This window comes from Bos taurus, chromosome 7 (genome assembly GCF_002263795.3).
Source record: "Bos taurus isolate L1 Dominette 01449 registration number 42190680 breed Hereford chromosome 7, ARS-UCD2.0, whole genome shotgun sequence".
NCBI classification, from domain to species: domain Eukaryota; kingdom Metazoa; phylum Chordata; class Mammalia; order Artiodactyla; family Bovidae; genus Bos; species Bos taurus.
Genome location: NC_037334.1, coordinates 62,711,934 through 62,727,328, shown reverse-complemented (window position 1 = coordinate 62,727,328; position 15,395 = coordinate 62,711,934). Strand labels below are relative to the sequence as shown.

The following is a 15,395-nucleotide window of genomic DNA, read 5'->3' as shown; positions in this document are numbered from 1 at the left end:
AAGCTTCACCCTTGTCTGCCTAAGTCTGGGCAGAAAGTTATAGAGATGCTTGGTGAAATGTGCAAGGGAAATGCATTTCTAATTTATTCTAATAATCACCTTGCTTAAAACCTTTGGTGGCTTTTCATGTCTCTGACTTAAATCCAATCTCCTGTTCCTCAGCCCATCAGTAACCACCCGGGTTACCTCTCTGCGCACCTCTGGCCCTCAGCCCTGGCCACTCTGGTCCCTTCCTGCTTTTTCAGCATTCCTTCCCACCTGAGGGCCTGACACTTGCTGTTCCCTGTCTGTCACCTCTCCTCCTCACCTCTCTTTTCTCCTGATCACGGCGGAGGGCCTGGTCTGTACTAGGCACTCAATACATATTTGTTGACTGAACTGAAGAAGACATGCCCATCCCCAGCCTGACCCCAGTCACATAGTAAAGAGGAGTAAGAGAACCTGTTGGGCTGACAGTGGCCACAAAGGATGTGCTCTGAAATCGCTAGGAGACATGTGATGACCGTCCTAAGGAAAGAGACAGAATGAGAGAAGTTCAAGGGGAAGGAAGCATGTGGCTGGCGAGGCTTAGGAGGGACTCAGAGAGGTGTCAGATGAGAAGGTGTAGAATTAAGTTTTACTGCCTGGTGTGGGTTGTAAGTCCCTCCACAAAGCCTTTGGTGCTTCCGGAGTGATGATTTTCCTTTTCAAATACGACAGCACACTGAGCTCACCCTGGAGCAGCAGGGAGGCCCCTTAGGGGCCATAGCCACTGTCCTAATTCGTAGCCTGCTTCACCCACAGGTGTCAGACAGTGGCATCCCACCCCTCTCATCTTCCACGTCGGTCAAGGTCCACGTCAGGGAGCAGAGCCACTACCCGCCCTCCGCCCTCCCCCTGGAGATCTTCATCACCATCGGGGAGGAGGAGTTCCAGGGTGGCATGGTGGGCAAAATCCATGCCACAGACCGAGACCCACAGGACACGTTGACCTACAGCCTGGCGGGAGAGGAGAGCGTGGGCCAGCGCTTCTCAGTGGGGGCGACCGATGGCAAGATCATCGCCTCCCACACGCTGCCTCGGGGCCGATACACTTTCAACGTCACAGTCAGTGATGGAACCTTCTCCACCATGGCTGGCGTCCACGTCCATGTGTGGCACATGGGGCCAGAGGCTCTGCAGCAGACCATGTGGATGGGCTTCCACCAGCTCACTCCAGAGGAGCTGGTGAGTGACCACTGGAGGAACCTGCAGAGGTTCCTTAGCAACTGGCTGGACATCAAACGAGCCAACATCCACCTGGCCAGCCTTCAGCCAGCAGAGGCCACGGCTGGTGTGGATGTGCTCCTGGTCTTCGAAGGGCACTTGGGGGCTTTCTCCAAGCTCCAGGAACTGGCATCCACCATCGCTCGCTCAGCCAAGGAGATGGAGCACTCAGTGGGAATTCAGATGAGGTCAGCCATGCCCGTGGTGCCCTGCCAGGGGCCAAGCTGCCAGGGACAAATCTGCCAAGAGACCGTGCACCTGGATCCCAGGGTTGGGCCCACATACAGCACAGCCCGGCTCAGCATCCTGACCCCAAGGCACCGCCTGGAGAAGAACTGCTCCTGTAAAGGTGAGAAATGGGCCTTCCCCAGGACACCCAGCACTGCTGGGCCTGGCCAGCCCAACTCCAGGGCTGGAGATCCCAACACAGGGCTCTCAGTTTAGTTAGAGGGATGTTTTCACAGGATTAAGGGCCATGGACCACCACGAGACAGGTATGGCCTCACAAAATCTCATCATGGAATAGCACCCTAGTTCTGGTCACGTTTTTTAAATTTTGAAAATAAGAATAAGAATACAAGAGACAGTTCAGATAACAGCTAAAAGCATAGAGTCTAGCATCAAGTTGCCTGGGTTCCAATCCTAGCTATGCCACTTGTGAGCCACGTGACCCAGGGAAAATTAATTAACCTCTCTGTCCCTTTGTGCTATTGTAGGGATTAAGAATTAAATATTAAGGGCTTGCTTAGAAAAGTGCCTGACATATAGAAGGCGGTCAATTAACCTGAGTCAGTAACGCTACTACTATTATTACTACAGTCTGATGGGTTTAACCTTAGCATTCAGAATAGGCAGCTCAGGTTCAAATCTGAGCTTCTATCATTTACTAGCTGTGTACCCTTGAGTGGATTATTAAAACTCTCTTTCTCCTCCTTTTGACCTGAGTTCCCTCTCTTCAACACTTCTCTTCCCCTCCTCTCAATCCCCCTCCCCCCAAATCAACCCTCTTCCCTAGGAATCTGGAGCCCTGACAACTGATAATCTTATTCACAATGAGGTTTTAACGATTTAATAAGTGAACTCACTTCTGGGGAGGGTGGATTTAAAAAACAAAATCTGGGGAGGGCATTGCTTAATATAACACAGCATTTCTCAAAGGGGTTTCCACAGAATGCCATGTCCAAGGGCTAATGGTAGGTGGTCCACATTAAAGGGTCCCATGGTCAAATAAGCTTGAAAAACTCAAGTTTAGGTGAAGTTTCAGACCCCTCACTATGCAACAGTGCATTAGCAATTGCTATGGGGGATGGGATATGCAGGACCTTATGGAAGTTTTAGCCACATTATTTGTCACTATTTTCTTTCCTCTTGACTTCTTAACAGCATATCATGTGGGATGCACTTATTCAAATGATTACACTCCTAATGATAAAGGAGATATCTTGAGGCAAAAAGCCTTTGTGGTGTTCCTGAAATCACACATATATGCAAGATCCTCTCCAACTTGGCCTCCTTCTTCCCCAAGTGATGTCAGAATCATCATGGAAACTATGGAGGATTTTGGTATCAACCAACATACTTGGTTGATATTTCTGGCTCAATGCATGTTTCCTTCATGGTTTTAGCTCATAGTTTCTGACCCAGGCTGGAACCCAAGGCAAGGGGCCCTGGGGCCAAAGAAAGGTGTGCAGGGTGATGGCCCCTGTCTAACAGTGTGCCCCTGGACAAGTTACTCCACACCCTTGTTTCTTCACCTGTAAAATGTGAGCAATGACTTTGCTTGCCACCCAAGAGTTGAGTGAGACAAAGTCGGTTCCAGTGTTCCATGGTGACCACTTGGTACCGGGGTCCAGCCCCAGTTGGATCCAGGGATATCCTCAGGAGGACGGCATTGGTGAAAGAATAGCAAAGCAGAGAGACAGAGGCTTGACCTGACTGGTTTACGTGGGAAACCAATAAAGTTCGTGACACCGAACTTGCTCTGACCACGGAGGCCACAGGCGCCCTCTCGAATAGCTGAAGGTACCCCACCTTAGGCACCTTCTCGAGTGGGTCTTAGAAGCCCAGGCAAGTAAGTGGTCTCACAGAGCCCCCACGCTCCAAATCAGTCATCCTGAAGGAAGAACAGAGAAGAAAAGGAGAGAAAAGGAAACAAGAAAGAACGACATGGGGAAACCAAGCTTTGGTGAGCAAGGCCCATAGCTTTATTTTCAAAGAGAGCTTATATACCTTAAGTTGTGCGTAGAGGATAATAGGGGGTGTAAAACCATGCAAAGTCAGCAGTCTTTGATCCTTATCGAGACCAGGCTTTCTTTTCTGCAAACTTATCATATACAAATGCTTTAGGTGATTTACATCATCTTCTGGCCAGAAGGCCTATTAACATTTTATGACTCTTTGTTCTGATAAAAGTTAGTTAACCAGAAAACATGTTTTTTCTAAGAGTAATTATTTTAAAGTTTGGCGCCATCCTTCAAAAGTGTTAGATAAAGTTGCATTTCTACAGGGCAAAGGTGCAGTGGGCTTACAACAAGGAAAGAATTTATTACCTTAAGGGTCTAAAGTTGTTAACACCAAGGCCACTACTTATTTTTTTCTATATACCAACTATATTAATTAATATACTCCCAAGGACACAATACAGGGGATGTGGAAACTTGGCAGCAAGCATTAGCTCAACAATGAAATCTTCTACTAGTTCTATTCTAACAATTTCTAACTCCCCGAGAGGTTCTATACTATTTGAATATCTTAAGCTTCCCGTACCTCTCGCTGTTGGGAGGCTGTAAACAATCGTATGCGTAGCTGTAGGAGTCCGGGTATACCTGTCAGGCAAGTTAGAGAGCCATCTGAGGGGTTTGGATTGAAACACTCCTAATATGCCCAGGAGGCTAATTAACTAGAGCTCTAAGTTGATTTCCTTCAGAGAAAGGTGATCAGGGATAGCCCCCCGTTAATGTCAGAGGAGTTGGTGAAAGTCGTAGAGTAGTAAAACAGACAGATTCTGGTTTTGGGGTAGATGCTCAAGCAGATCCAGGGGCCCCTCGAGTCCTGACTTGCCTTTGCATATTAGGCCTCTCCGCATGACCTTTGTCATGGGTGGGAACTCCCGTGCTGGGTCCCGGCATCTCCCCCATTTTTATTTCTTAAGAAACCCGTATGCAATTCAGTCTCGAGCTTCTGAATGCTCTGTCGGAAAATTCTGACAATACAAGGAAGAATGAATATGATAAGCAGAATTATAGCGGCCACAGCAGCATAGTTAAAAATAGCAGACAGAAAGTACTTTCCTGAAACAAAGTTAGAGATTGTATGGAAGAAGTCACTTGCTACTCCTGAGGCAGTAAAATCTAAGTGAGAGCGTTCTATGGTTGTTATTTGACTGTGAAGTTTCCTTAAATCTAAACTAATGTCGGAGCTGTTCCAGACACCTAAAATATGATTTTTAATTTTTTGCCAGTCATAATCTGTCTCATTTACTTTCAGGGGTGTTACACAAATCCACCGATAGTCGGCATGACAGGACAGTGCCAATCTCACTTTTAAAGCCTGCAATTCATTTCCAATATGCAATATTGCTTCCTCTAGGGCATCTATCCTCATCTCCAGCTTCCTGAATATAGCTTCCTCTGTTGCCAATGCTAAAGAAACATTTTTGGACATAGCATCAACATATTGAGCAGTGTGTACTTGTTCAGTCAATGAAACTGCTGCCATATAAACAGAAGTAATTCCAGTTATTAAAGTTGCTATTCCCAGTAAAAGTAAGCCCGCTAACCGTCGTGATCGCATTAAATCCCGCACTTGTTGTATTACAGCAAGACCATAGTTATCATACCAATGTGTAGTTATAGTTACAGGCACCATAAGATAGGGTGGGCGTTGCAACACCACAAAAGAGCAAACATTATATTGAGGGGCCAAACAAGATGAGAGCATACATTGTTCACAAGTTACTATATTAGGTCCACCTGAATAATTCATGTGTATATTAAGTCTCTTGGAATCATTAGTGAAGAGAAAAACATAAGGCGAGGGTAGACAAGCTAAAATAGAATAAGTAGAAATATTTTCTGGCCGGGTTAAGGTAATAAGGGCAGTAGCGGTAAGGGCCTTCCAAATTTCTGGTTGCCAATAAGTTCTGCCCTTAGCCGTATAAGACAGCATAGGAGGAACAAATTGATTACGATGCCATCTAGTGGCGCGTAATGGCCAAGGAACTGAATATTCTTTCCAATTGTCAAATCTCCCTTTAAATGCATCATCAATCATTGGATCCTGACCTGGATCCGGGTTGCTCCAGTCCTGAATGGTATAATTTCCTCCTGGTATTCTGTAGTCAATTCTAGAATTATAAGTACAAGATTTCCAAATCGGATATCCTGAATGACCATCTATAGTTTTCCATATGGCATCTGAAGGGGCAGCATTATGACAATTTGGATATTTTGGTGGAGATTTAAAATGCAGGGATTTATAGGGGTCAAGGATCCCAGGCATACGAGCCAGTAATACCCAAACTGACCGATATCTTAAGGATGGAGAATCTGTTATAATTGCTTTTTCAGAGGCTCCAATACATCCTTCTTTGGTAGGAGTAATATAGCTTCCTGTATGATCAAAAGGGAAGTTAAAACAAACAGGGAGATCATCTGTTAATCCCCTAAAGGTATAATTGAAATTAATAGGGTATTCCTCCTCTGTATAGAAAGTATAATGTCCTCCCAATAAATGAGGCTGGTTTGTGTGGACCCGTATAGGGGCATTGTTCCAAGTAACTACTTGGAAGGTTGGAGGATCTGGGAAGTATGCCCAATACTTTTCTGGAGCGGGAGAGGAGGCGCTTACCTGGCAAGATAGTAAGGCAAGCATAGCAATAAACACTCTCTCCGGAGAGACTGGAGAGCCCTGCAGGGAAGCTATCCCTTGTGCCTGGTGACAAAGCGTCTTAATCTGTCCCCAGGTAGGTATAGAGGCTTGTTGAGTGGCCCGCATAGGACACCCTGGTGATTTCCTGCAGGGTAAAGAATTAGGGGGAACAATATCTCTTATACAGAGTTGTGACATCTGTCTGGTGGGTGGTTCCTCTTCCTGTTCATCCAGGATCTCTGGTGTCATTCGTCTCGAGATCAGCTGGGCTTCCCGTGTTGGCGGAGGGAGTGGAGGTAGAGGAGGTCCCTTCCTTTTTTGTGGTCGTGGCAGTGGAGGGACCAGATGCCTGGGGGGCTGTGACATGACGAATCAGTCTGTCTGGGATCCAAATTGCATCCTGTGGGAAAACACAAGCATATCCTCGGCCGCTAGTTAATAATGGGTTGGGACCCCTCCATTGTCCAGAGAGGAGATCCTTCCACTTCACCAACAGCTTTTTATTTTGTTCCGGACACCAATGAAGCATTGCAGTGGCTCCAGATGAATCAACATTCAGGTTATTTATTACAAAGAGAGCATGCTGCAGGATCTGATGGGGGGAACTATATTTAAATTCCCCTTCCTGTAATTTTTGAATTTGTATTTTTAATGTTTGACGTGCCCTTTCTACTATAGCTTGTCCTTGTGGATTATAGGGGATGCCTGTATTATGTTTTATATAAAACTTTATACAAAAATCCTGGAAAGGCTTAAAGTATAAGTAGGGGCATTATCAGTTTTTAAAGCCTTTGGCAGACCTAAATATGAAAAACAAGTAAAGAGATGTTGCACTACATCCTTATAGGCCTCTCCAGTACGAGCAGTTGCAATAATGACATGAGAAAAGGTATCTACAGTTACATGAACAAAAGACAATTTTCCAAATGAAGAGACATGAATTATATCCATCTGCCAGAGTACATTAGGTCTGAGACCACGAGGGTTAACTCCCATAGGTAAATTATTTACAGTAGTGGGACAATGTGAACAGGAGTGAACAATCTCTCGTGCAGATTCACGGGGAATCTGAAATTGATAATCTTAAGGCATTAGCATTCTGATGATGGAGTGAGTGAGGGGCTCGAGGCTCTTCAAAGGCAGGAGCCACTGTAACTTTAGTTAGTGAATCTGCCAAGTCATTTAAGGCATTCAAAGGTCCAGGCAATCCAGAATGAGCTTGCACGTAGCCAATAAAATATGATCTCGGTTTCGTTCCCAAATTTGCTGCTGTAGTTTAGTTAACAAGTGAAATATAGCAGTTTTGTTCTCTGGCAGAACCGCAGTCTCAATGTGTGGAAACAGCCTGACCACATACTGAGAGTCAGAGTAAAGGTTAAATTCCTCCTCTGCAAACATAACAAAAGCCTCTATAACAGCTGTGAGTTCAGCTCTTTGAGCTGAAGTTTCTTGTGTTTGCAAAACCTTATGCTGATCTCTTGTAACTATAGAAGCTCTGCCATTAGCTGACCCGTTAGTAAAGGCCATTTGAGTGCCTGGATTGGGGGAGTGTTTGCACCTAACAGGGAAAATAACTGGATGTTTAGATATAAAGTTTAGCAAAACATGTGAAGGTAAATGATGCAGAATTTGACCAAAATAATTTCCTATAGCAATCTGCCAATTTTCATCAAACATTAGAAGAGCATCAAGCTGTTCTTTATTATATGGAATTACAATTTCTGATGGCTCTTTACCAAACAACTCAATGCTCCTCTTTCTCCCCTTTAATATTAAAGTAGCCACTAAACCCGGATAAGAAGCCACTACCTTTTTAGCTTGAGCGGGAAGATGGACCCACTCTAGGGGGCCGTTTGGCCATAAAACTCCCATAGGTGCAGTTGGGGTAGCCAGGCAAAGGAATTGCCAGGAGGCTGCTAATTCAATTCTTTTTACATAGCTATCAGATAAAGCCTTTTCTACTTTGTCTAGGGCTTCCTGAGCCTCAATAGTTAATTGCCTTTTTGAAGTTGGATCAGGATCACCACGCAGAATGTTAAAAAGAGGCTTTAGCTCAGCAGTGGTTAATTTTAAATAGGGCCTTATCCAATTAATAACACCTAAAAGTTTCTGATAATCATTTAAAGTAACAAGATGGACTTTTCTCAATTGTAAAGGGGCATGAGTCACTGTTTCAGAATTTATAACCCTTCCTAAATAAGTTATAGGTAGATTGGTTTGAATTTTCTCTGGGGCAATTTTTAAGCCTCTAGCTGACAGTGCCTGAGTCAAATCTTGGACAGCAGTTTGCAAATGAGCTCTATCTGGATGAGCTATTAAAATACCATCCATGTAATGAATCATATATACTTGTTCATATTTAGCCCTAATATCTTCTATAGTGGCATTGACTAATTTTTGACATAGGGTAGGGCTATTTTTCATTCCCTGGGGTAACACTTTTCCATTGAAACCTTAAATAAGGCTGTTTAAAATTTTCTGATGGCAGACTAAAGGCAAATTGCTTTTTATCTTCAGCACTTATGGGAATGGTGAAAAAACAGTCTTGTAAATCAATTACAATAATATTATATCCCTCTGGAACAGCTACTAGGGAAGGGAACCCAGGTTGTAAGGCCCCCATGTCTTCCATAGTGGCATTAATAGCTCTTAGATCTTGTAAAAGTCGCTACTTGCCAGATTTTTTCTTAATGACAAAAATAGGAGTGTTCCAGGGGCTATTGGAGGGTTCAATATGTCCCAATTGCAGTTGTTCAGAGATTAACATCTTAGCTGCCAGTAATTTTTCTTTAGGCAGAGGCCATTGTTCTACCCACACTGGGTCTTGAGATTTCCATGTAATGGGGTCGGCAGCAAAAACAATGGCCTCCATTATAAATTTGGATACCCCAATCCTGTATGTTGCTGTCGAGGGGTTGGGCAGATCGGCTCAATTATTCCTTCCTGTTGTTTACATAGTCCTTTTGATGGATCATAGCCCATATCGAGCATTTGGGAGGTCACTTTTTCATCAGGACTAAAAAGTAGCACTCCCATTTGAGACAGCACATCCCTCCCCCATAGAGTAAAGGGGAGTGAAGTAACTACATGGGGTTGAAAAGTTCCACAGGTATCCTCAAACCGCCAGTCTAACATTTTTGCACTCTTAACTACTGCGGTGGCTCTCCCTATTCCCACCAAGTTGTTTTCAGTCGTGTGTGTTGGCCAGGAACTGGGCCAGTCTTTCCCAGAAATGCAGGAAACATCTGCTCCTGTATCTAACAGCCCCACAATAGACTTGCCAGTAACCAAGATAGTTTTCATAGGGCATTTCTGAGTAATCTCTGTCACCCAAAAGACCATATCACTGGATGTGAATCCTCTCTCTTGTCTCTCACTCTGAGTAACAGTGTGCCCTACAGCAGTGTGATAAGGCAAAAGTAAAAGTTGAGCTATTCTCTGTCCTTTATGAATTTGTATAGTTTTAATTGGGGGTGAATCATAATCTGAATTTCTCCTGTGTAATCTGAATCAATCACTCCAGAAACAATTATGAGTCCTTGCATGGCTAAGGAACTTCTGCCCAGTATAATTCCTACCAAACCTGTCGGTAATGGGCCTTTAACCCCTGTAGGGATTTTTATAGTAGGACTATCTGGTGTTAATATTGTTGAGGTGGTGGAACGGAGGTCCAGCCCTGCGCTGCCTGGGGTTGCTCTAATGAGCTCTGTGATGGGATGAAGGGTATGAATGGGTTCAAAGATGTTGCCCCAATTGCTGTCAGGGCCTGAGGCTGGCCCCTCAACCCGTTTCCCGACTGCTGGTCAGGAACTAGCAAGGTTCCATTTTTATGGAATTTTGATCTACAGTCTTTTACCCAGTGATATCCCTTCTGACAACGAGGACAAGGAGTCTTAGGGAGATTAGGAGTCATAGCCGTGGAGGCAGGATTCGGCAGATAAGAGTTAGCTGTTCTTTGGGGGCAGGCGCGCGTAAAGTGCCCCTCCTGGCCGCAAGAAAAGCAGGCTTTGGACAAGTCAGCATTCCGGCCTTGATTACTGAAATGACTCTTTGGCGGGTTATTCTTGTTTGTAAAAAAGGATTGAACTGTCTGTTGATAAGAATTTCCCTTTATGGCCACAGCTATAGCAACGCCCTGCATCATTGCAGGTCCTACATGTGCACATTGCCTGATGTAATCTCCTACTTCCCCAGATTTTTTTTATAGGACGTAGGATAGCCTGGCAGGTAGAATTAGCATTTTCAAATGCTAGTTGTTTTATCAGTATTTCAGATGCCTCAGTACTAGAAATTACTCTGTTGATTCCCTCTATAAGTTGTGATACAAAGTCCTCATATGGCTCTTCTGGCCTTTGTTTAATGTTTGAAAAGGAAGAGGTTGATTCCTTTTCTTGAGGCAATAATCACCAGGCCCCAAGGGCGCAGGATGATACCTGTTCTAAAGTTTCTTTGCCTAGATCCATCTGATCCCCAAATGTTGCATAATCAATTCCTACCAACTTTTCTTTTACAATGTTGTTTCTTCCCTGTTTGAGGTTAGTGCTAGCCTGCTTTTGGGCAACATCCTCATATTCAGCTTTCCAAAGTATAAATTGCCCTCCAGATAAACAAGCCTTAACAATTGTTTTCCAATCATGAGGTGTCAGCCATCTAACCGCCAAGGCGTCTAATAATGTTAAAGTGTACGGGGCTGTAGCCCCATATAAGGCATAAGCCCGTTTGAGTTTTTTAATTAATTTCATTGGAAGAGGTTCCCAGAAAGGGACCTCTTCCCCCCCCCCCCCCCTTTTCTGAAACACTACTGGAAAACAAGCCTCAAGGTGGGGATCAAATTCATCCTTGGGGCTAGAGAGGACCCTTCTCTGGGGAAGTTCTAGTGGAGGCCCCTCACCCCTATAGGGAGGAGGGGGCAAGCGGGGACTGAGGCATTCCCTGTTTTTCCTCTCCTGCTCTGGGGATCCTCTGCCTGTTTGATATTTAAATCTTATGGATGGTCTGATTGGGGATGTTTCCCCTCAGACTCATAGGAGCGGATGGTATGATTGAAGATATTTCCGTCAAGCTCCTAGGAGCGGATGGTCTGATTGGAGATGTTTCTCTTAGACTTTTAGGAGCGTCTTTAGCTAAAAAAGACCAATCCTCATCAGAATGGTATCAAGCTGCCATTTCCTCTAAATCTTCCTCATCCTGAGGGGAGAGCTGATCTTTCTTCTCATCCCTATCTTTTATTTACCCATCAGCAGTCATAGCAGCTAGCCATTCGTTTAGCTGCTGATAGCTAGGTATAGCTTCCTTTTCTTCACTTTCCTCTCATACATGCACCTTTTTTTCCTCACTTTCCTCTTTAACGTGAACCTTTCAGAATCAGGAGCAGGGTCTAAAGCATCTCTAATTATATTACATAAGGAAAAGGCATCAGAGGGCACCTTTTCCGGACCATGTTGACTATAACAAGTTTTTATCTGTTTACCTACCTTTACCCAGAATCTAAGTTAACAGTGCCCTTTTCTGGAAACCAAGGACACTGCTCTTGTACAAAAGTGAAAAAGGATTGAACATTAGCTTTCTTGACTTTTATTCCTTTTTTTGCTTAACAATTGCAAAATTACTCCTATAAAAAGTTGTCATTCTTTTAATTCACTGTTACCCATGTCAGAAAATTTTTATCTTGTCTTAAATTGCAAGATTCAACACTTCAACACTGAAATCTTGTCTTATATTGCAAGATTCAACACTTCAACACTTCCCACTCCTACTCACCCTACCTATCTTATGCAGGGGGGTCTGCGACACCCTGAGTGGGGTCCTAGCCATCCGAAAACTGCACAATGGGGGAGACCTACCTTTGGATAGCCTGTTCCGGGCGCCACTTACCAGGGTCCAGCCCCGGTTGGATCCAGGGATATCCTCTGGAGGACGGCGTTGGCGAAAGGATAGCAAAGCGGAGAGACAGAGGCTTGACCTGACTGGTTTATGTGGGAAACCAATAAAGTTCGTGACACCGAACTTGCTCTGACCACAGAGGCCACAGGCGCCCTCTCGAATAGCTGAAGGTACCCCACCTTAGGCACCTTCTCGAGTGGGTCTTAGAAGCCCAGGCAAGTAAGTGGTCTCACAGAGCCCCCCGCTCCAAATCAGTCATCCTGAAGGAAGAACAGAGAAGAAAAGGAGAGAAAAGGAAACAAGAAAGAATGACATGGGGAGACCAAGCTTCGGTGAGCAAGGCCCGTAGCTTTATTTTCAAAGGGAGCTTATATACCTTAAGTTGTGCGTAGAGGATAATAGGGGGTGTAAAACCATGCAAAGTCAGCAGTCTTTGATCCTTATCGAGACCAGGCTTTCTTTTCTGCAAACTTATCATATACAAATGCTTTAGGTGATTTACATCATCTTCTGGCCAGAAGGCCTATTAACATTTTATGACTCTTTGTTCCGATAAAAGTTAGTTAACCAGAAAACATGTTTTTTCTAAGAGTAATTGTTTTAAAGTTTGGCGCCATCCTTCAAAAGTGTTAGATAAAGTTGCATTTCTACAGGGCAAAGGTGCAGTGGGCTTACAACAAGGAAAGAATTTATTACCTTAAGGGTCTAAAGTTGTTAACACCAAGGCCACTACTTATTTTTTCTATATACCAACTATATTAATTAATATACTCCCAAGGACACAATACAGGGGATGTGGAAACTTGGCAGCAAGCATTAGCTCAACAATGAAATCTTCTACTAGTTCTATTCTAACAATTTCTAACTCCCCGAGAGGTTCTATACTATTTGAATATCTTAAGCTTCCCGTACCTCTCGCTGTTGGGAGGCTGTAAACAATCGTATGCGTAGCTGTAGGAGTCCGGGTATACCTGTCAGGCAAGTTAGAGAGCCATCTGAGGGGTTTGGATTGAAACACTCCTAATATGCCCAGGAGGCTAATTAACTAGAGCTCTAAGTTGATTTCCTTCAGAGAAAGGTGATCAGGGATAGCCCCTCGTTAATGTCAGAGGAGTTGGTGAAAGTCATAGAGTAGTAAAACAGACAGATTCTGGTTTTGGGGTAGATGCTCAAGCAGATCCAGGGGCCCCTCGAGTCCTGACTCGCCTTTGCATATCAGGCCTCTCCGCATGACCTTTGTCAAGGGTGGGAACTCCCGTGCTGGCTCCCGGCAACTTGGTGTGGAGGTGACACCTTTGGTTGCTTTCACAGGTACTGCCGTGAGGTTCAGCGGTCAGAGTTTCGGGCGGTACCGTCTCCCGGAATTTCAGAACGGGCACATACACTTCCGCCTGAAAACACTCCAGTCACAGGCAATTCTCCTGTTCAGCAATAAGACAGTGCGTCTCTCCCTGAAGGTAAGGAACTGCCACCCTGAGAGATTTCCTGGGGGAATGCCAGGCTGGGGAGGTGGGGCAGTATGGGCGTGGCCAAGAAGGCAAACTTCTGCAAAGAAACCCTGCGTGGTTTACCATGAGCCTGGGTGTGACTCTCGAAGGTCAGAACACGAGACTTTCTAGTTACAATGGCCAAAACCCACCCCACTTGGGGATGCATCATGTCCTAGTACAACAGAGGTTGGGCTGTTCTGTGGGATGATAGAGAGCCTCTGAAGATAGAAAGAGAGATGCATGAGGCCACCTAGACCTGGCTGATGCTTTTATCACTTTTGCTGAGTAACAGACCCATGTTCCCCAAGATGGATTGGACCTGGGGGGCACTCAAGATGACAAAATCAGCATTAAGGTACATGGAATCATATGGAGGAAAATGAATTTCCTTTCTAAGGGTCTTTCAGTCCTTCTGATTATATCTGTAGAAAGTCTCAGAGTATCTGTCTGATTTTAACACCTCCATCACACATGTCCATCTCCCAAAGAGAAAGGAGACTTTGGCAGCTAGTTCGTGCTAAGTTGCTTCAGTTGTGTCTGACTCTTTGCAACCCTATAGACTGTAGCCCAGCAGGCTCTGCTGTCCACGGGACTCTCCAGGCAAAATACTAGAGTGGGTTGCCATGTCCTCTTCCAGGGAATCTTCCCTACCCAGGGATCGAACCCACTTCTTTTATGTCTCATGCATTGGCAGGCGGGTTCTTTACCTCTGCACCATCTGGGAAGCCCCATTTAGAATGTCTTAAATATTTATTTATTTTTACTGCACTGGGTCATCACTGATGCGCACATGCTTTCTCTAGTCGCAGCAAGTGGAAGCTATTATCTGGTTGTGGTGCTTGGGCTTCGCATTGTGGTGGCTTCTTGTGTTGCAGAGCATGGGCTCTAAGAACAGGGGTCAGTAGTTGTGTTGCTCTGCGGTGTGTGGGATCTTCCCACAGCGGGGATCTGTGTCCCTTGCACTGCAAGGCGGATTCTTCACCACTAGACCACCAGGGAAGCCCTAGTTGGAACTGAATTCATTTAGCAAATATTTATCAAGCATTACTATGCAACAGGCACTCTTCCAGGTGCTTGGGTCTTATCGGTGAAAAATATTAAAAAAAAAAAAAACCCTCTTAGAGTTTTCATCCTATGGTGAGAAACTGACAGTAAACCTAGTAAATCATAAAATTACAGAATTTGTCTAAATGTGATAAGTGTTTGGGGTTAAAAGAAAAGAAAGGTTAAGGGGGAAAAGGAATGTGGGAAGTTACAATTTTAAATAAGGTGGTTAGGGAAGGTTTCATTGAGGGTCTAGTTATGTAGACCTCTGGGGGAACAGCATTCTAGGTAAAGGGAACAGTCATTGGTAGGAGATTGCTTGGCATGTTTAAAAACAGCTCAGATGTCAATATGGCTTGAGTGAAGTGAGCAGGGGAACAGTAGTAGCACAAGTTGAGGTCTGATACATAATCAGATGAGATGAGATCATATCTATAAAAAGTTCTCATGCTATTTAAGAACATTGGGTTTTATTCTGAGTAATGTAGGGGATGTTAAAGGTTTTGAGCAAAGAATTAAGATGTTTTGACATATGTGAAAAGGGTCCTCATGGCTACTGTGCTGAGAATAGACTTTAGAGGCACAAGGATGGAAGTGGAAAGACCCAGCCCAAAGGAAGTAATTCTGGTGAGAGATGATGGCAGTTTAGACCAGGGGAATGACAGTGGAACTGGGAAAAAAAAGAGTTCAGATGCTGGAGATATTTTGAAGGCAAAGACAGCAGGACCCCGGAGGAGCTGAATGAGGGCTAGGAGAGAAAACAAGGAGTAAGACGTTGACCTGGAGCAACCTGAAGGAATGGAGTTGCTGCCAACAGACCTAGCCAAGGATATGGATAGAGTAGACTGGGGAAGTGGAGGTGAC

General features: G+C 44.6%; 3 protein-coding genes across 4 annotated transcripts in view; 1 reads left to right on the top strand and 2 right to left on the bottom strand.

The window, feature by feature from the left end:
* FAT2 (FAT atypical cadherin 2) overlaps nucleotides 1-15,395 on the top strand; it is a 98,840-nt gene that overhangs the window by 71,025 nt on the left and 12,420 nt on the right. For both annotated transcript variants that reach the window (XM_024994265.2, NM_001192572.2), the window contains 2 exons: nucleotides 784-1,594; nucleotides 13,309-13,454. In XM_024994265.2, coding sequence (XP_024850033.1) covers nucleotides 784-1,594; nucleotides 13,309-13,454 — 957 coding nt within the window. The remainder of the gene's footprint in view (nucleotides 1-783; nucleotides 1,595-13,308; nucleotides 13,455-15,395) is intronic.
* Nucleotides 4,339-6,480, bottom strand: BERV-K1 (RNA export protein-like protein of BERV-K1). Its single transcript, NM_001245951.2, is given in 1 exon segment — nucleotides 4,339-6,480. A coding segment is annotated over 1 exon segment (2,142 nt).
* The window catches only part of SLC36A1 (solute carrier family 36 member 1), a 97,289-nt gene continuing 88,338 nt past the window's right edge, over nucleotides 6,445-15,395 (bottom strand). Inside the window, exon 10 of the mRNA XM_015472327.3 lies at nucleotides 6,445-6,514. Within this exon, the coding sequence (XP_015327813.2) occupies nucleotides 6,513-6,514 (2 nt within the window). The 3' untranslated portion in view covers nucleotides 6,445-6,512. The remainder of the gene's footprint in view (nucleotides 6,515-15,395) is intronic.